Source organism: Eleutherodactylus coqui, chromosome 4 (genome assembly GCF_035609145.1).
Source record: "Eleutherodactylus coqui strain aEleCoq1 chromosome 4, aEleCoq1.hap1, whole genome shotgun sequence".
Lineage (NCBI taxonomy): Eukaryota > Metazoa > Chordata > Amphibia > Anura > Eleutherodactylidae > Eleutherodactylus > Eleutherodactylus coqui.
In genome coordinates this window covers 77601811-77623449 of record NC_089840.1, presented here as the reverse complement: position 1 = coordinate 77623449, position 21639 = coordinate 77601811, and the positions used below count along the sequence as shown (strand labels likewise).

Genomic DNA, 21639 nt, shown 5'->3' with positions numbered 1-21639 from the left:
CCGTTAGTGCCTTAAAGGGACTTATTTATTTTGTATTCAGACATTAGATGTGTGAATTACATTAAATCAACGAACCAAAAATATAGTGTCATCCTCCTAAGGGCATAGGTAAAAGTCCTAAAGTGTGCAGTATTCTAGCCGCTGTTCAGTTAAGGCTGATTTAGCCAGTCTATGCTGCCGAGGTCGATGTTCCCTCCGCACAGCACCACACCAATGTTTTGTATATCTCTGGTCTTTTCCTGGAATTGCCTGGAGAGAATGGTAGCTAAGCCCAGGCCAGCAGTGGGCTCAATCAGAAGCTTCATCCTCTCCCACACCAGCCGTGTAGCATTCTGTGAAGTAAAAAAAAACTGCCAAGTAAATTGATTCTAATGGAAGATAACGCATAGAAAAACACAACCCTTCAAAATCTCAACTTTTTAAAGGGCAAGAATAAAAATACTATTTTATACTCTGTGCCAGAAATAAAAGGGCGATTCCGGTAATATTTAAAATGTATTTATTATGTAGCTAGTATATATGTGAGCTAATAATGAAAACAAAGGTTTGGTACAGTGTTAGCCAGTAGAGCAAAATGTGATTGTTCCCAGTAAGAGAAACCAAGTAATCTTGTAGATTTGATACCTTTTAATGGCTTACAAAAATACATGATGTAATGGCGAGCTTGCGAACCTCTCGGGCTCTTCGTCAGGCTAAAAATGGCATAGATCAATCCATTACATGGTTTCTCTTGTTGAGAACAATCACATTTATGTGAGCTAATGTTATCCTGGTTAGTTATTCCTTTTCATCTGAAACTTCTGGCCTCTTTTTCTTCAGATTGTCATGTAATCTCAATTCTGAGCAGCTCAGATTTACTTGGGGGTGTGGATTCATTTTCTAGTCAAATTCTCAGTTTTTGTGATGCCATTTCATGATCCCTACCCAGAAACTGCCTATAATAGGGAGGTGGGTTGGGGGCGGGGGGGGGGGGGGGGGTACACACAGGCACTCATTTCACAGTTACTGATGATTATTAGAGGCTCCTGTCACACAGGTATGCTAGAGGAGATCACAGCTCATCCTCCTGCCTGTATACTTATGGTCTGTAGCTTGTTTAGTGACTATAGAAGGCAATGATAATTAAATTGTCCCCCAGGAAGGCAAAAAATGTTAAAGCCCCAGCTAAGGTTGTGCCGATGCTTCATGGGATAGATGTGAAACAAAGTAAAAAAACAAATCTCGGCCCCAAGCTGGTGCCTGATAAGCATCAGACAGGAGGCTGATTGCATGGAAGTGGCTGCAATACATGGAGGCAACCTTGCAGAGTGTGACAGTGTGAGCTGGGAGCGGCAAGTATAAATAAGCTGCTTTATTTTTTACCATTGGAACCTGTTTAGCTATAATTTAAATAACTGACAACCCCTTTTTTAAAAGCAAATCCTGAACATGTGGCCAGTTGGGGGAAGCTTAGGGCTGGAGATGAGAAACCCTACTGCGTAACCCGAGCCTCGCTCCAGAGATGTAGTAATAGATAGTTATGAGCTAAGTTTACAGAAGCAATCTAAATTTTGGGTGTGTTTTCTTTAAGGCCAAATGCAAACGGCCGGGTCAGATTCCAACGGCGAGATTTCGCAGCAGAAACAGACCCTGTGCCCCGGCGGTGATCTCCGCGTACCTGTCCAATGTCGTCTTCTCTGTGCTGCAGATGTGCCAGCTGTCGCACGTGCGCAGTGCAGAGAATGTATTGCTGTCGATGATGTGGATCCGCAGCGATTTTGGAATTGCCGTGGGACGGACTGCTTCCATTGACTGCAATGGAAGCCCTTCGTGCAAGACTCGCACTAGATTAGGACATGCAGCGATTTTCTCCCCCCCCCCCCCCCCCCCATGAGCAGAAAACTGCAGTTGATTTCTACTTGTTGGCATGGAAAAGCGTTTTGTATAGCATATGTATGGGTAGTATTTGCTATGGGTTTCGGAGGCGAACACCTGCTCCGGATCCCGCAGTGCAAATATGCCTGTGTGCATTGAGCCTTAAGCCCAGATCCAAACTAGAGGCCATATTATGTAAAGGATTTACAGATTTACATGACAAATATCAAATGAGTCTATGGGAAACTGCAATGACTGTAGTTACCTTAATTTCATCTTCAGTGACAACGAAGACCTCATCCACCTCATCCCGTATAATCGGCCAGGTGTTGGGTCCAATGCTAGTTTTCACACCATCAGCAACAGTGACTGGAGGCTGAAGATTAGGAGTCAAAACACCACTCATCTTCGCTCGGTAGCAGTCGTCTGCATTAAGTGGCTCGGCTGCATAAATTTTTATATCTGGTTTAATTGCCTGTGAACCAAAGACCATGTCGAGAGTAAGATAGTGCCATATATATGATATTCAGTCCGAGTATGTATCGTGCAACTAAACTGCCTCCATAAGCAATCGTGCATTCAGTTTGGTACCATAAATAGGTTCCAAATTATTTGCCGTTTCATCTAATAATGTATATTTACAGGGATCTCTGTTTCTCAGATTCCAACCGAAAGCATTTATCTACTATCCACTAGATAGAAGATTAAATAATATTTCGGGAGTCCAACTACTGAAGCAGTTTCAATGGAGCAGCTGTCAGGCATGCAGCCTGCTACTTCATTCAAAAAGTCATCAGCACTCACGGAAACAAGAGTGGGTATGTGATAAATGCTTTTGGTTGAAATACAGCTTGCAAATTCCCTGCTCTCTGTCATAGAATTAGATGATAAAATTACGACTACATGTAGCTGCCACTAGGGGGAGCTCTTGGCATACATACTTATGCAGCTCCCATTATTGTCAATTGCAACATGCTAAATACATATGCAATAAGCTCTTCCTAGTGGCAGCTGGCAAAAGCCTTTGTGGGAAATTGCATGCTCTGCTGATCTCCCCTCTTCTCCCAAACTTAGAGACAAACAGAAAAAGCAGGAACTAATTACCATTGGTATCTCAGCATATCAGTACCACCTCCTCCACATTACCTGATAGTTTTTTGCCTGTATCAATGGAGTACTTGAAAGTCTCCTACTGGTGACTGTGATTGGTGCTATACAGATAGCAAAACTTGTTCACCTCGATACCAGGTCTACCAATCATTCACACCAGCTGCCTACACTGGACCCTCATGCCTCCTTAAAACAACCGACTGGTATTTGCAGTTAAGAGTGTCATGGTGGCTGCTTTTGTACATGGATCATTACATGCTCACCTTTACAGCAATAGCGATTCCAGCCAACATACCGCCACCACCCACAGGTATAACCAAGGCCTCCAGACATGGCACCTGGCGGGTAACAAAATTTTATAGATAGATAGATAGATTTAACCATGAAAACAAGCAACGTGATAGATCTAAGGTAAAACCTGCTGTAAAACTTCAAGTCCAATAGTCCCTTGTCCTGCAATGACCGCTGGGTCCTGATTTGGATGAATTAGAACACCTCCAGTCTTCTGTACGGTCTTAGCTGCCACTTCTGCTCGGGACTTATGTCATAAGAAACAGAAGAAGAAAAGAACATTACAGATTTTATTCTACTATATTGGCAATGCTTTTGGAACTATCCCCAATATATAAATGTTTGATCCTTATAGCTTTAAAGAGAAACTGTTACCACCTATGAACCCCATAAACTATATTATGGGACTGAGAGGCCAAATTCTGTGGATGTAGTTTTTACACTTGCCTAGCTTTCTGTTCTCGCACTGTCACCGTGGTAGTTGGCGCCAGCAGAATTATTTCTGTAATTGCGCACGGGCACACAGTGGTCTCTATGGAAGAGCGCACACAGTTGCAGAGAGGAGGCCACTGGCGCCGACTTCCACAGGTGACCGCGCAGGAATGGGGAGCCAGGTGAGTATACAAACTACATTCTCTGAACCTGGCCTATGAGCACCATAACGTAGTTTCTGGTGATCATTACTGGTTCCCTTTGATTGCTATGTTTGCAGAGACAAGTCTGTCCACAGTCTGGGGCTGATATTGCAGTTCATCTCCATTGCATAGACAGATATGGCGAATATTCAGGAAACACAGCGGACCCCGTTTTCTAGTAGTGGACAAACCCCCTGTACTTGTAAGGCCGGAGTCACACGACCATATTTGCGTGTGCAGTACGCACTCAATAGAGCCTATTAATTTCAATGGATTCGTTCACAAATGTGTATTTTGGGCATGTGCTACTTTTCTGTGCAGGGAAATAGAACATGTGGAACTAGTTACACTAATTGCCATTTCAGTGGCTGGACCCGTTGGTTGTACAGTATAAAATACAGAGGCGCGCTCAAATACGTGGCCCGTTTGAATCCGGCGTAAGTAATGGTGAGTGGCAGTGTATGATCTATTAAAGGGGTTTAAAATACTGACCAGAATACTGCTGAGGCCTAGGGGTGGTATCATGCACTGTATGTTTTGGGGAAATATGCCTCTCTGCTCTTTGAAGCTGTTATTTTTTAGCCAAAACCAGAAGTAGGTCCGGCATGAAGAAGTCCTTCCATTATTTTTCTCTTTACTCTACTTTAATCTAATTTTTGCCTTGACTCCAAAAAACTGCCACAAACTGTTGCATTTTCAGCTTCGGATTTCTGCTGTGGATGAAGTGGCGGATTGTTTTGGGCTTTTCCAGCGCACATTTCATAGCAGCTGAACAACACCTAGGGGGGATTTGCAGAATTTTCACAGTGGAATTGAAAAATCTGCAGCATTTTAATTTATGCTATGGATTTTCATCACAGATCTTCAAATGAGGGGGGGGGTGAAATTTCCATCAAAATTGGCATGTAACGTGCGGATCTTCACGTGGCTTCTGACCTAGAACTACGCCAAAATTCACAGCATCTTTTCCATTAGGTGTGGAAGTAGCCACCATTGCCCCTGGTAAATCCCAGGGTGATCCCACTGAAGCAAGCTGCAGCTAGCCTTCCAGATGAATGGCTGTTCCTGTAAGGCTGGCCAAGAAACTCGTGCGAGATTTGGGTGGATATGAACCACATCTAGAATGAAGCCATTTACACATGCAATGTGGTGCAGGAAAACAATTGTGATACGTATGATTTCAATGCATCGCGTGGATCTCACGTGCCGTGTGATGCGAAGTTTCCCAATGGGAAACGCTTCCGATCCTCTATTGCACGAGAGGATCAGAATTTCACAAATACCTTCTGCCTGAAAATCGCCTCACATCGATGGGTAAATCACACGAGCACAATATCGCGCTCACCTGTTTGTAGGTAGCCTCAGTGCATAGAAGCTGGGTCCATATACCCTAGTAGGGCAAACTGACAGGCTTTCTCTAAACGACACAACCTCTTTCAGATTCTCAGGGTTGGTGGTATTTCAGGTCTTATATTAAACAATGTGCCTAGGGGTTGAATTAACTACAAGTACCTAAAGCTGGACAGATTTCCATAAAATCTACACATGACTTGAAAATGTTTAAAAAATGTGAATATTCTAGCAGTTGGACTCTTCACATTGTGCTTTTTCCTTCAGCGCCATCTTTTGTTTCCATCTGTTATGCAGAAAACGGCATAAGGAGGGAAACCTTTACAAAGCCAAGACTTTATCATAGGGTCTAATAGGCGAGATGGAGATCTCTTTGGTCGGTTTCACATCGTTTGCATCCCTCGCAGTCATTTTAGCTGGATAGCAAAAAAAAAGTCCAAAGTTAATCCTAATTAGATGCGCCCCTTTCCCCTCTATTACCTTATCCGTTGGCTCACAGTCCACGATTAAAGCACCATACCCAAGAATTGCAGATTTCTTACATGTTGCTGCGGTGGTTGGAACTACCACATGTGCAGGAATACCTAGAAGATAAAGTGAGGGGTATTACTCAGAACTTACAATACTGACGTCAGAATATATTTATTACTGATATAGCGCCATTATTCTGCAGCACTGTATACAATATGAAATCACTTCCATCAGCCCCACAATATGTCCCTATATCAAGTATACATACTAGGGACCGTTTCATAAAACAGCTCCGGTATATTGGAATCTCAGAGGGTACAGACAGTGCAGCTTCTGTGCTACACTGTGTATGTACTTCCAATGCACTTCTGTTGTAGTTCTGGAAACGGCATAGATCAGCCAGTCCCATAATCTTGGCCACTTGGGAATAGCCCTGTAACCACTGAGCCATTGTGAAGTGCTTGAATATTTACCCATCATTTGTGCTGCCAAAGCCAATGCTTGTCCGTGGTTGCCACTGCTGTGAGTGACCACTGCAGTACATTTATCGGCCGGTAAACTCTTCACTGCGTTTACTGCCCCCCGAATCTGAAACAATATGACATGCAAATGAACTCATTATCTTAGACATCATGTTATGGAACCAGTTACATTAAGGCTGGGTTCACATGGGACGGAATTGCCATGATATTTCCGTGCGTCAATTCCGCCCCCGGTTCCTAATTCCAGGATTAGCTAACCAGGTGGATGAGATTGGGCTGCCAATCACACGCGACAAAACTGGGCGGAACCGGAGATGCGGCGCGGAATGGACAGCAGCAGCGTGTCAATTCCTTTTTTTTTGTCGGCTGCGGCCTCTCTCCTCTCTACGGGGAGGGAAAGCTGCAGCAGAATGCCAGCGGCTGAACCACTCCAAAACCCGCGGCGAAGTGCTGCATGTTTTGAATCTGCCTCTATCTTGTGGTTTTTTAGGTGCGGCCAAGCCGCGGGATTTCGGTCCTGTGAGAAACCAGCCTAAGGGCTATTCAGACGTCCGTATATCGGCCGGGTTTTCACAAACAGGCCGAGAGCAGTGCAATGAGCTCTTCGGCCCTCGCCACTGTTTGCAGTAGGAGGGGCAGAGCTAAGTTTCGCTCTACCGCCTCCCATTGCTTATAGTGGTGAGGGGTGGAAGCTCAGTGCACTGCTCCCGGCCCATCCTGCCTCCTACCCCTGCATAGGACAGCGTATATCGGCTGGGCGTGAAAAGCTGGCCAATATACAGACATCTGAATAAGCCCTAGGGGTGAGTTAGCACATTGCATTTCTTTACATGTCCACAGTGTTAGCAGAGAAAAAGAACACATACTGAATACACAATGACATATCCAATAGAATGATCATTTATTGGAACAGAATGGCATATTCAGATCTTTATAAGGGGACGGAGATCTTTAGGTGTCACTCACTGGCCATGGCTCATGTTTCTAGCAATGGCTTGAACATACTTTGGCCTCTGCCAGCAATAAAGTGGGACTGATTGTTCCAAGAGGTATTGCCTTCTACAAACCTGAAGCATCAATTACCTCTATTTCTAGTGACCCCCACTGGCTCACTTGTAGGTCATAGTTCGCTGATGGGAGTCAGGGCCCTACTAGCTTGATATAATGACGTTCTGCACAGGAAATACTCCTTCTGGTTAGCAGTGGTTTCTGGAAAGTGACCCTTAGAGGGTCTGCAGAGGGCCATAACTAGTAATTTTTTTTCAGAAGACTACAGAGTGGGCCACAAAGTTATCCCGGCATCGCACTCTTATAACAGCTGTCTAAAAGAAAATCTGTCTCTGTTGCTCATAACAACCAATCACAGCGCAGCTTTCATTTCTTCTACTGCTGAAATAAAATGAAGGCTGTGGTATGATTGGTTGCTATGGGCAGTAAATATTTTCTTTTAGGGTGCGTTCCCACGAACGTATATCGGCTCGGTTTTCACGCCGAGCCGATATACGTTGTCCTCGTGTGCAGAGGGGGGAGGATGGAAGAGCCAGGGCCAGGAACTGAGCTCCCGCCTCCTCTCTGCCTCCTCTCCGCCCCTCTGCACTATTTGCAATGAGAGAAGGCAGGACGGGGGCGGGGCTAAGGTCCGGGAATTAGCCCCGTCCCCATCCCGCCTCTCCCCATTGCAAATAGTGCAGAGGGGCGGAGAGGAGGCAGAGAGGGGGCGGGAGCTCAGTGCCTGCTCCTGGGCTCTTCCAGCCTCCCCCCTCTGCACACGAGGACAACGTATATCGGCTCGGCGTGAAAACCGAGCCGATATACGTTCGTGGGAACGCACCCTCAACCCTATTCACTTTAATAGGACTCAGTCTGAAGTACCAACTTGGGACACTGCATAATGTACGGGGCTACTGATCTGCTACTGAGAATAGCTAATCAATAGCTAGAAATGAGGCATCCCCTTTAAAGCGGTATTCCAGGACTTTTTGCACTTTTTTTCTATAGAATGACCAATAGGTCTTCAATAAATGATCGATTGGGATCCGTCACTTGGATCCTCGCAGAGCAGCTGATTCCCAGGACCGCTGTCACAACAGTCATTTCAGGAAGCAGAAAGTGCTTTGAATTTAATGGAAGCTGTGTTGTAGTACCAACACTTTCTGTTGCGCTATGGTCGGCGCTCACTGCAGTGACAGCGGCCCTGGGAATCAGCTGATCGTCTAGAATCCAAGCAGTGGGTCTCTGCCGATTATCTACTGATGACCAGTCCATTTTCAATAGAAAAGACCCAGAATACCCCTTTAAGGAAACAGCAAGTCCCCATAATAATAATAATTACAAATTAACTCATTAGAGCTTCCCCTATGTAACATCCAAGGGTAATCGAATCACCTTGAAAGAGCCAGTCTTCTGCAGTAATTCACATTTGAAGAACAGATTGCGTGCAGCGAGGGCATCTAGACTGGAACTCGTCATCACTGGAGTGGTGTGAACTAAGCCTTGGATCCGTCTCTGAGCTTCTTGGACGTCTCTTAACGTTACACAATATGAGGGAGCCATGGTCCTGCGATAGGAGAAAATGGCACAGTGAATCCTACAGCAGCGCTGTTTATTGCCATTATCTGGCTACGGGCTCGGACATTATATACATTATATACATATTATAGGTGACCATTAGAGATGAGCGAGTATACTCGCTAAGGCACATTACTCGAGCGAGTAGTGCCTTAGCCGAGTATTTCCCCGCTCGTCTTTAAAGATTCGGGGACCGGCTCCGGTGACAGGTGAGTTGCGGGGGGGGGGGGGGAGAGATCTCCCCTCAGTTTCTCCCTGCTCTCCCCCGCCGCCCCCCCCCGAATCTTTAGAGACGAGCGGGGAGATACTCGGCTAAGGCACTACTCGCTCGAGTAATGTGCCTTAGCGAGTATACTTGCTCATCTCTAGTGACCATGTAATAGTGTGCTGAGTGCTCTTCTGCAGGTCATGAGCCCAGATGGGACTTCTAATATATTATGCCTCATAATATATATCTCAGGTGCTGCAAGCAATGCAAAGAAAGCTGTACCAAATCTGCAGCTTGAGCTATGACACATACAACAACTACACATCTGCGTTGGAACCCCTGGTCGGAGGTTCCGTCGCAGATCCGGCTCAAACTGTTGTAGGGCAAAGCGCTGCATGCAGCCCTTATTCTTCCGTCCGAAAGCAGGGCAGCTGAGCAGAAACTGAACGGCCCAATCATAGCCAATGGGTCCGTTCAGTGCTAATTGGACCCTTGATTATACAAGCCACAAAGCCAAACACAGAACTCAATGGTGATCCAAGTTCAGTGCAGTGAAGCCGCTCTCACACCTGCGTTGGCGCTCAGTTCAGGGTTACCGGCTCTCTGCCCACTTTTGAAGGAGAAAAGCTGAATTCTAACAGAAAACAACGGATCAGTTTTTTTCCCCATTTATTTCGATGGGATTTCAGAAAGATGGATAGCAAACGGAAAGGTTTCCAAACCGTCAGGTTTCCGGCTTTTTTGGCCCCCTGGACAGACAGAGCAATCCCGTTCGTAAGACGAGATATTCTCTGACTGGACGTCAGTCTCATATTGTGGTGGAGCGCACATAGTATGCGGCTCTGGGCGGCCCCAGCCCACGCTTCATCCTGTAATCGGAGATGGCACTACTGCTGCCTACAAGGAAGGTAAGGCTCACCCGTCCTGGAGCGGAGATGAGGGGCGATGTGTCCAGAGAATCCCTGCGCCTAGTACTCTTTCCATAAGGAAGGTACCACAGGTGTCAGAAAGCCTGGAGTAATAGCGCACATAGTAGGTGGCTCTGTCCGCCACCGCCTGTGTGTCATCCTGGACTCGGACACTGTGGTGGGCTGCCTGCAGGGAAGTGCAGGAGGGGCAACAGGGGAGCTACCGACAGACAAGCTCAACCCGGTCCGAAGCAGACATGGGGAGTGAGTACTCTACCTAGTATGGAAGGTACCACAGGTCTCAGCAAGCTTAGATCCATGTTAAGTTGAGCCTCCTACGGATCAGTGCCCGTCACTGACCGCATAGCGACACAGGCTGCAACGCTACCCATAGGCCGCCTGTTGGCCACACAGGACCCTATGCTCACAAAACACCGGCCGCCTCGCAGATCATAACAGGGCCTACTCGCACGGCAGCACAAAAACATCAGCTGCGAAGCGACTGGCATGAATGCAGAGCGGCTGGGTCAGTCAGCATGGCGGTGAAAAGCACCGACCGCACAGTGGCCAAGTACATGGCTGCCATTTACTGAAGCCTTTTGCAGAGACCACACAGCGTCTGTACACAAAAAAAACGTACTGCACCCATACATACCAGGCAGTCAAAGCGACCGCGGCATGCAAGGGCCTGATAGAGGGAGCTCCCTCTGTCACCCATCAAACCCCTGCGATGGGATTGTGGGGTCCTAATGGACCCAGAGGCTTGGATATGGCATTCATAACTGTCAGCTATGGCGGCCTATGAGACTCCGCACCTTGTCGAGCTTCACAGACTATATAAGAATGATGGCGTCTGGTGAAATGTAAGTCTCCCAGTGGGACAAAAATAAAACGTTCAAAAAGTATATTAGAAAAAAATGGAAATGTCAAAACCCTGCATTTCCCTCATAACTATGTAAAAAAATAATGTAATAACCATCACAAATCTGGTATCGCCGTGTTTGTACTGACCCACAGAAAAAAAATGAGTACATTATTTAACCTGCAGCGGTGCACGTCGTAAAAAAAAATACAAAAACTACGGCAAAAATAGCTAATTTTGCCTATCTCGCCTTACAAACAAAAGGAACAGAAAGAGGTTAAAACATATAGATCAACAAACCATTAAAAATGACAACAACCCTCATGCAGCCTTGTTCACAAAAAAAAGGGGTCCTTGAATAAAGCAACAAAAAGTACTTTCTTTTTAGGGCTTATTCCCACGAGTGTATAATGGCCGGCCGATATACGATTCAATCTAAGCAGACCCCCTTCCCCTCACTGACTCTCTGCCTCTCTCCTCCACTCCGGCGTTTGCAATGGGAGGGGGCGGTGGTGGAGATAAGCTCTGCTCTGTCCCGCCCACTCCCATTGCTGACTATGGGCAAGGGGCGGGAGCTTAGCTCCGCCCTCCGTCTCGCCCATTCCCATTGCAAACCGCTCGGAGGGGAGGAGAGATGCAGAGGGAAGCCTGCTCTGATGGAAGCGTACGTCGGCCGTGAAAATGCCGGCTGATAATACGCTCGTGTAAATAAGCCCTTAAAATGTGTTTAAAAAGTTGCAAAAAGAAAGAAAATAAGTTTGGTATTGGTGATCGTAGCGGCCCGGAGAATTAATTTACCAGATTATTTTCACATTGCACAGCGAACGCTGTTAAAAATAAAAATCATGCCAGAACTGCAGAGTTTCTTAATCTTGCTTCTAGAAGAAAGTGGAATAAAAAGGGATCAAATTGTTAGATGTTCCTATAAAACTTCAGGCGTGCTCTAAAAACGCACCTCTTCAGGGAGGCATACCGCATTCCCTAAACAAACCCCTCTGTACTCCGCCTGATAACATGCTCCCTGACCTACTGACTGCAATCCCTGCTAGCCATCATAAACCGCTCCTGCAGTCACACCGATTCTGCCATCACATGGCTAAATGTCTGACCATTGTCTATGTGTATAGAATCCCTCCCTCTCCACCTCCCATACCGTGCACATCTCCAGCCCCTTTACCTTCTGTATCACCCCATTACCTGTAGTATGTAAGCTCGTTGGAGCAGGACCTTCACCCCTACTGTTTCCATCAACTGGTTACTATATGTAACCGTGGTTCTGTAATGTTTGTATTTTGTCTTTCTGTATCCCCTGTCTATGTAAGCGCTGCGGAATATGCTGGCGCTATACAAATAAAGATTATTATTAAATGAAGACTCGAGTTCACCCCGCGAAAAACAAGCCCTTGTAGATGATGGAAAAATAAAATGTCATGGCTTTTGGAATGCGGCAACACAAAGAAAATCTTTAAAAAACAAAAGTAAAACTAGCAAAAAAACAAACAAAAAGTTTTAAACTTGGTGTCTGCAGAATCGTGCCGCCCCCGAAGATAAGGATTTATTCTGCACTCCGAACGCCGTAAAAATGAAACCCAAAAACCAAATAGAATTTTTTTATGGTATTATTGTATCTTGACACCACCAGGAAGTCCTGGTGGAGTCAAGATTGACAGGGGGTTGACGCCTCCTGTACCTGATTGGCTGCTGAGGAGCTTGTGCTGCAGGTCTTGAAATGGCCACTAAGGATGAACTGCAGCAAGTGTCTTCCCCGGGGGGCCCGTGGAAGGGCAGCTCGGAGCTGCAAGTGTCATCCCCGGCGGTGCTAGGAGGGCAGCGCGGGGTCGCCAGAAGTGCATTTACATTTCCCCTGCAGTGTGATTTCTGGCGACTGTGGGGCACAAGCGCGCGGGGCGGGCCGCGCTCTGCATCCTTCATGGCCGAAGTTCACAGCATTGGCAGCTTTCGCCGGGGAAGCGGCCATCAGAGACCACAGAGGCCGTGGCCGTCACGCAGGTTAGAGCTGCCTTTTCAGGACAAAGCCGTGCGGAACACAGCACACAGTCCGCGGCCGTCCTAACCCTACACATCCAACGGGGGACGGCTGGTCCGCTGACAGCAGCCTGTGCACTGCATTGTCCCAGCACTGCAGGACATTTCTCTTCTTAGTCTGACATTATTATAATAGTGCCATGCTACAGCAGGAAACATGGCAGTATTTACAGGTCATAATGTCAGACTAAGAAGATAAGTTTCCTTCAGCCGAAGCCTGCAGCGCTGGGACAATGCAATGCACAGTGTGCTGCTAGGAGCTTACACCCTTGGCCCTATCGGGAGCTAGGGGTGTGTCAGGGGCGTTCCCCCTGTCAACCCCCTAGCTTCCGGTGGAGTCAAGAAACACTCATACCGAGTTTTATAATGCATTATATGTACCCAAAAGTAATGCTGCTAAAATATACAACCCGTCCTGCAGAAAACAAGACTTTATGTGGCTATGGAAAAAATAAAAAGTTATGGCCCTAGGAATGCGCTAATAAAAAGTAAACCTTAGACATCTGTTGCTCCTAAGGCGCAAACAGGCGTTGGTATTAAGGGGTTAATAACTCACACACAACGTAAAGTGGTCCCTGCCCTGTAGCCTCCCCGCAGAGCCCGAGCGGCGGTACAGCGGGCAGTAGCCACTGCGCATGTCATGTTATGTTATGTGTTAGCGACCTCTGACTCCTTCCGTACAGCATCATGGCGGCCCTGCTCACACATGTCTGACAGTCCGTACAGCGGAAGCGCGCTCTATGTGGTTTGGCCCAGCGCGCTCGCCGTCACCTTACACTTCACTTCTTGTTTTGATTCCTGGCGGTCGCTGGGAAGATGGCGGCGACGTTAGAGCGAGTCAGGATTTCTGCCTCTGAATTACGGGAGCTGCTTGCGGCCAGCGACACCTCTGTAGCCCGCGGTAGGTCCGGAGCCATAGCGGTTGGTACTTTACAGTTAGAAAGTAGTGTGGACCCTATGCAGCGCCCCCTGGTGTACATTGAGCTCCACGCCCCCTCAGTAACTTGTAGCAGAGCTGCTAATCCTGTGCGGCCTGTGTGCCCCGGTATAAGGCTCTGGGTCACCAGCTAACTGCTTACTCCCCTATAGAGGGCGCTAGAGCTCTTGTGAGCCCCTGCCACGTGATTGCTGCTCCACAGGAGTCCCAGTGTCAGGAGGAGGCAGGTACAGCCTGGACAGGTAATGTGTGCTCCGCCTCAGCACCACGGAAACGTACGTTTTACACGCGCATAATCGCTGAAAATGGCGAATTTTAGTGATAATCACCTTGTGTGCATGCGGTCGCTGAATGGGCGCTGCGCAAAAAAATCGCTTACCTGTTGGAGTTGCTTCGTTTTTAGTGACTGCTGCGTAAATCACAGTTTGAGCGACTCCCGTTTACTGGAGGCGCCGGAGCGTTCCCATCCCGCTTATGTATAACGGAAGAGCTAGTCCGGACCGTCGGCCGGCTGTCAGGCGCTCCTAAGCCCAACCGTCGGCCCGTGGTGATGTTACCCTTACGGCGGTTTATTTTCCGGTTCTGTCATAGTAAAAGGAAACCGGAACGGTAGCTGCGGAGCGATCCGCACAATGCTGGTAAAAAATGGCGTGTGGCGGACCCCGCTGTCTATAATGTGGTCTGTTGCTGCCATTTTCTGAGAAAAATAGTGCAGCGTAATGCGAATTTCATCCGGGTTTTGCGCCGCACCCGCAGAGGCGGACAGTCCGTGTTCCTGCACGTACGCCGCTCCGGGAGGAGGAGCCAGGACCATCCCTGAGCGCGGCAGTGGCGTCCCATCCCGACCGGAGCCTGACCGTAAGGCTGGTTTCATACGGGTGGGAATCTTGCGTGATGTGAGACGCGCAAAACTCGTGTGAATGGGAATGGCGTCCTACGTGTGAGCGATGTTTTACTTCACAGCGATGTTGTGAGGTAAAAAAGTCGTGGCATTTTTTAAAACTTTTTTGCGTTTCCTGGGAACGCCTCGCCCATTGATTTCAATAGGACCGTAAAATCATCACATGACGGTCACGCACCTCACGATGTGCACGCGAGTGCGATGCTTGCCATCATACGTGAAAACCACGCAAGAGGATCACAAGTGAAGTGATGTGAGGCGCGGTTGCCTGAAAATGCACACGGGCGGATCCGCAGCAAATACCGCCTCATACGACACTATTGAATAACGCATTTCCATGCCCACAAGCGGAAATCAACTGCGATATTTCGCTTGCGGGGTGGAAATCGTGGCATGTCCTATTCTAGGTCTATCCACGTCATTGCCGGATGTGTGCCAGCCGGCACATCCACAGCGCGGAGTGAAGACGCCGGACAGGTAAGCCGGGGGTCACTGCAGGGGCACAGGGTGGCATCCCGCTGCGAGGGTCTCACAGTCGGAATCCGCCACGGCCGTCTGCATTCGGCTAGAGAGGAGTTTCTAGGACGTTTCTGACAGACGGGAAAGAGTTCCATAAATCTGAAAGACGTTTTCACTTTCTGTCATAAATCACCTGTTTCTGCTAATTCTGGCGGTTTTGTGGCGGTCTTTGGTCCCCGTGTGCCAACCGTCAGTAACACATTATGTTTAGGGGTTGTACATTCTAGATCTGTGACCTCCTTGGAGCTCCTCATGTCTTGGGGCTCGTGTCTACGGGCGATCTTGTATTGCGTTGCTCACCGGAATAATCTGGATGCGAGTAACGCAGTGCAGCGTTGCTATGGAAAGCGCAGCCCCCCTGTCTACGAGTGGAGAATCGTAGCGATGCCCCGCTTGCGGGACTCAAATCGTGGCATGCCGCCATTCTCCGCCGTGAGCCTATCAGATTCGAACTGATTGGTTCATCGAGCACTGCAGTGATTGGCTCTCGAACGCCATGGCTCAGCCAATCAGAGCCAGCGCTTCCTGGAGGCGGCATTTTTGACACCCCCCCCCGACAGGAAGGGCTGGCTGAAGTGCCGGAGCTGCAGAGAAGACGTGTGCGATGGAGCGGAGAGCGCCCGTTAAATGTATTATTTTTTTTGTTTTTGTGTTTATTTTTAAATGTAGCCAGGGTTTATTTTTGGGGTAGGACTTATATTTCAAGCCCCCCCCCCCCCCCCCCCCGAAAATCATGGCAATAGAGTATTATAAAGGCACCGTGTAAGAAAACGATGTCACACAGAATACAGCTGCGGTATCGCTGTGATTATCTCCTGGTGATATCGCTGTTGTCCGTGTGAAAGAGGCTTTAGTATCACACCTTTTTGGTGCAAAAAGTTAAGACCACACCCCTATCACTCTGCCACGCCCTGACTCGTGGAGCCACGCCCCTGTCGCCGTTACGCCCTGACTCGTGGAGCCACGCCCCTGTCGCCGTTACGCCCTGACTCGTGGGGCCACGCCCCTGTCGCCGTTACGCCCTGACTCGTGGGGCCACGCCCCTGTCGCCGTTACGCCCTGACTCGTGGAGCCACGCCCCTGTCGCCGTTACGCCCTGACTCGTGGAGCCACGCCCCTGTCGCCGTTACGCCCTGACTCGTGGAGCCACGCCCCTGTCGCCGTTACGCCCTGACTCGTGGAGCCACGCCCCTGTCGCCGTTACGCCCTGACTCGTGGAGCCACGCCCCTGTCGCCGTTACGCCCTGACTCGTGGAGCCACGCCCCTGTCGCCGTTACGCCCTGACTCGTGGAGCCACGCCCCTGTCGCCGTTACGCCCTGACTCGTGGAGCCACGCCCCTGTCGCCGTTACGCCCTGACTCGTGGAGCCACGCCCCTGTCGCCGTTACGCCCTGACTCGTGGAGCCACGCCCCTGTCGCCGTTACGCCCTGACTCGTGGAGCCACGCCCCTGTCGCCGTTACGCCCTGACTCGTGGAGCCACGCCCCTGTCGCCGTTACGCCCTGACTCGTGGAGCCACGCCCCTGTCGCCCTGTCACGCCCTGACTTGTGGAGCCACACCCCTTTTTCTAATTAAAGCTCATCGTTTATGTGGTGCAAAGTATGTAAAACCGGTTTCTGGCACCATTTGCGCGTATTCAATAGTAAATCAGCCATAATGTGTCATCGTATTCGTAGTTGGCATCGCTGCACCTAGAAATGTCTGCACGATTTAAGAATCCCATTAGTAAAGCCCCACTCAAACACAACAATTATCACTGAAAAGACCTCTTTTGAGCAATAATGGTTGTGTGCGTTTACACGGCAAGATGATCGCTCAAATGACAATGAGTGCCAGTTTTAGTGTGTAAATGAAGGCTCACGCTGTATGCTAAAGACAAGTGGGACCGCTATCTTCTGCCTACGGCTGCTGTGTTTTTGGAGCGCTCATTTGGTATCCAGCTGAGCGCTACGAGCGGGGTATGCAGAAGACAGGCAACCCTGCAGTGATTTTCAGGGAAGGACTTTAAATATAAGCCCTACCCTGAAAATCATGCATAGCATGTGTAAAAAAAATAAAAAATATATATTGCTCGCCTCTCCGCCGCTGCCGGGGCTCAGCTGTGTGTAGTCTTGTTTTCTCCCTGCACTGCTTTGATGTTCTTTCATCAGCGTGGGATTTAAAATCCCTACCTGCTAAAAGAGCTGTATCTGATTGGCTGAGCGCTCACAAGTCCGTCAACTAAACCAGAAGTTCTGGGTGTCCGATACGTTGATGCCAAGCAGCTCTTTGTTTTTCCTCGCCTCGGCCAATAATGTAAGCTTGAGTGAAGAAGGCAGCTGCCATTGTGCTCTGTACAAGCGCATGTCCATGACTGATGACTATACAGGACTAGCCCGGGTAGCCGATACGGAACGTGGAAGGACACCGATGCTGATTAATGCTATGTAATGTATTAACCTAAAATAGATACATTTAATGATCCTTGTGTTTAACATTTTTATTATATAACTTTTACTACGAGGCCTTTCTGTTTTTTTTTCATTAGGAGCGTAAAAAAAAAAAAAGATTTTTTTTTTTCCATTCCAAACTCTTGAAAACGCCGCGTACAACTGACCGTGGGAAAAGCAGGACTCCTCCAGGTTAATTATCGCCACCTTCAAGCTTTGTCTGGAATTAATCCGGGGGAGTCCTGCTGAGGAGGTAAAATGAAAGCTGCTCTGTGATTGGTTGCTATATATTATACTGCTGAGGAGATAAAATAGAAGCTGCTCTGTGATTGGTTGCCATAGGCAAGAGTTTTCAATCCTCAGTGCTGAGATAAAACAAAACCTGCTCTGTGATTGGTTGCTTTAGGCAACAGTTTTCAATCCTCAGTGCTGAGATAAAATGAAAGCTGCTCTGTGATTGGTTGCTATGAGCGCTAAAACTGTTTTTCACTGTTTGTTGATTTACTGTTAGACAGTTTTGATAAATAAGGGTCGGTGTTCATAAATTTGCTCCATGTATTCCTGTCTGGGGACGGATCATTATCCACACAGACATCCAAGGCGGAATTAGGAAGGGCAAAATGGGGCAATGATTGGTGGCTCCACCAGGGTTAGACTGGGGCCAAAAAGCACTCCTGAAACTCCAATTGCCAGCGCTCAGTCTGACTCCTCTAGTGGGGATTACTTGTTGGAAATAACCAGGAATACCAAATTGAGTCTGTAGAATCCATTGGTGAAAGCAAATTTGGGGGTTGCTGCATTAAAATTCAAGCAAAGGCAAAAATATGCAAATAAAGTTGCCAAGACAACTTTTCAGTTTTGTTTTTTTTTGTTGTTTTTTTTAAGCCCATAACCTTCTCCGGGTTCAGATTATACTGTGTGCAAAATCTCATGTCAGTCGGTCGTACAGTTTGTGCGCGATGCTCCAACAAACAGACATTGACATATATATATAGAAGATATACGTGTCTGTATGTTACTTGTGTGTCTCAAGGTCCATCCATTAAGCAATTCAGGAAATCCTTGACTTTCCCGTTAAGACAATGGCTCCAACACGGACTGTCTGAGTGTTTATAGTTAGCAGCACAATGACTCGGTCGGTCATGAGATGAGAATAACAGATGACTCTCACAGGGAAATTACTGTATATAATATTACTGGCCATGGAGTAACACAACAGGACACACATTTGGTCCCTTTTTAGGTTGTGCTGTGTACATTAGGGCAGGGTCTGCGGCATCTCATTATCAGAAGGTAATTGGGGTATAATGCAATTTATTATAAAATTAGGGGTAGATAACTAAAGATAACATCACCCAAACACCATCTTTTGAGAGATAATCGTGTTGTGTAAATGTGTGCCCATCGTGCCCTTACCATGCGCTTTTCATTCATCACGGAGTTCAGCTCAGCTTTAAATCCATCAGGACTGCCCGCTGACTTCTCAGTGGGCAGCGCTGATAACATTCTTTTAGCAGCTGTCCTGCTGGAGAACAATAATGTATTTAGAGAACAGACCACCCACTGTTCTCTAAATACATGCAAATGAAGCTAATTAGCTACTAATGGGCTGATTCGCCCATTAGCTAATGCAAAATGCTCGATCAAAACTGTCAGTTTCTGACGAGTTTTGAGTGATTGTGTGTGTGTGTGTGTGTGTAAATGGACCTTAAAGGGGTTGTCCAGCAAAATGAAGTAAAGGTAAGCACTTCTGTATGGCCATATACATGCACTTTGTAATATACACCGTGCATTAAATATTGGCCATACAGAAGTTATATACTTACCCCCCTGTATTGGCGTCCCTGTCTCCATGGCGCCGACCGAATCCTTCTCCTGGAGCGGCCCCTTCAACGGGACAGAAGAGGGCAGACTGCGCAAGCGCGTCTAATCCAGCCAGGAGAAGGATTCGGTCGGCACAATGGAGACGAGGACGCCAGCACCGGAGGGGGGGTAAGTGTATAACTTCTGTATGGCCAATATTTAATGCACGGTGTATATTACAAAGTGCATTAATATGGCCATACAGAAGTGTTTACCTTTACTTCATTTTGCGGGACAACCCCTTTAAGTATCCATTGACAAAAAGAAATTGCGTCAGCTCAGTAAATCCTTCCCCTCCCTGCGCAGCAACCTGCACTTGTCACAAAGCACGCCCGCAGGTGCCACATACTGTAGAAGTCTGTGAGTCTTGTGCTGCTGTAAAGTACACAGTATTATGGCTCTATGCATGTATCTAGAGGCAAGAGTGGAGACTGGCCTGCGTGATCAGTAACACTTTTTCTCATACTCTGTGTGGTCAGGATATGCTTCAGGTTGACTCATCCTTCCAAGGTCGGTAAAATGAGTACCCAGCTTGGCGGGGGTAATAAATAAATTACCAGAAAACGCTGTGGAATAACTTGGCGCTGTTTTTTTTATTTCTATATACAATATGACTCTTCCATAAGGGCCCGATATGTGCTTCCTAAGCCTTTAATAATGTGTTGAATAAAATGACTCCATTCTCACAATTACAATCCTCTGCGGTTTGTGTGCATTCCTAAGTGTTGATACGTAGTTCATAGGGATGACGTGTAACACACACACATAGCAAGTAGTCCTGATGTTGGAATGTGGTTGTAAAGGGGGACCCCTGATGAGGTAAATACATTCTAAACTTTATTTACTTTTTTTTTTTCTCTATAGCAATAAAACTTTATTCCTCGGAAAATCTCAATTACCATGTAACCGCACTTTTTTTTTTTTGAAAATGTACAGAATAGGCGATTGTAAGCATTTTAGCAATACGTTTTATCAGCCTATTCTGTACATTTTTATACAAAACCCCTCTTCAGGTACGCAGTTAGGTGAAGACAGTGCTGTTAAGTCTGTCTTCAGCTAACCATGTAACTGAACAGGGAGCTCCAGCTGTGCCTGCACTGTTCTCTCTAGTGCAGGCACAGTCTTGGTTTAGCTGCATAGCTGAAGAGGAGTTTTGTACAAAAATATACAGAATAGAACATAAATAATAACATAAAACATATAGCTAAAATGCTTATAATTGCCTATTCTGTACATTTTCAGGAAAAAGGTGTGTTTTTACTCTTTTTAAGACCTAATTGATTTGAGACTTTCTTATAGTATAGACCAGTTTCTTTTTCCTTTTGAGATGCAAGAGTGCATTTGCCTAGGTTCTTCGTCGATGGGTAAAGGCCCTTTTACACACAACGATTATCGCTCAATGATAATCATTGCGTGTAAATGTGCCCATCTTTCACTTTTGTGCCGAACAATGGTTTTATGTTCGGCATAAATTCCATCGTTTGGCAGAAGAGCTGATAGCAGGGACTTCACGCTGTGTACTCCGCGGGAAGCGCTGATAATATTGTCTCAGCTCTCAGTCCTGTGGCAGAACAAAGGGAATGTATTCAGAGAACAGACCATACACTGTTCTCTGATTATAGCTCCAGGCAGCTTACACACATTAATAAGCTACTAATTGGCATTAATACTAATTATTAGTTTATGCAAAATGATCACCGAAAAGCCATCTTTTGAGCGGTCATCTTTGTGTGTAAATGGGCCCTTAGTGCAATAGTTCAGCCCACTTGTTTGCTGCTCTCTTGTGATGGGCTGCTGTAACTGCTCATTAGTGCTACCTACACAAATATGAACCCCAGTCATTTGAATGGGTTCATACACATCAGTAATGTTTTCCGGCATTGCACTGCAATGCGATGCTAGGCAGGAAACAAATCGAAGCATGTTCTATCTGGCTTCGCCATCTTGCATCACAGCCCCATTGAAGGCAATAGGGCTTGCAGATATTTCTCACTTGCAACAATGTCAAAATCCTGAGAAATGCGGCAACATGCTGGTATGTTATATACTAACCTGCATCATGCACTGAATATTAAGTTGTCAATTTATTTTATATATTGTGAGGGCCTGCGGTATGACTTTTAATCGCCTGATTTCCCCTGACCATGGGCTTTTAATACACCATCAGCTGTCCATAACCTAAAACAACCTACTTGTACGGCTT

The 21639-nt window shown here is 47.1% G+C and overlaps 2 protein-coding genes across 5 annotated transcripts in view; one reads left to right on the top strand and one right to left on the bottom strand.

The window, feature by feature from the left end:
• Positions 1–7: 7 nt before the first annotated feature.
• Positions 8–21639, bottom strand: part of SRR (serine racemase) — a 32970-nt gene continuing 11338 nt past the window's right edge. The window contains exons 1-8 of one of the 4 annotated variants that reach the window (XM_066599708.1): positions 13557–13772; positions 8579–8750; positions 6185–6299; positions 5721–5824; positions 3383–3502; positions 3228–3302; positions 2120–2329; positions 8–332 (exon numbers count right to left, since the gene is read on the bottom strand). In XM_066599708.1, the coding sequence (XP_066455805.1) occupies positions 150–332; positions 2120–2329; positions 3228–3302; positions 3383–3502; positions 5721–5824; positions 6185–6299; positions 8579–8746 (975 nt within the window). In that variant the 5' untranslated portion in view covers positions 8747–8750; positions 13557–13772 and the 3' untranslated portion in view covers positions 8–149. Of the gene's footprint in view, positions 333–2119; positions 2330–3227; positions 3303–3382; positions 3503–5720; positions 5825–6184; positions 6300–8578; positions 8751–13341; positions 13500–13556; positions 13773–21639 lie in introns of those variants that run through there. The other 3 variants (XM_066599707.1, XM_066599705.1, XM_066599704.1) reach the window with 3 other exon arrangements.
• The window catches only part of SMG6 (SMG6 nonsense mediated mRNA decay factor), a 224529-nt gene continuing 216397 nt past the window's right edge, over positions 13508–21639 (top strand). The window contains exon 1 of the mRNA XM_066599701.1: positions 13508–13686. Coding sequence (XP_066455798.1) covers positions 13602–13686 — 85 coding nt within the window. The 5' untranslated portion in view covers positions 13508–13601. The remainder of the gene's footprint in view (positions 13687–21639) is intronic.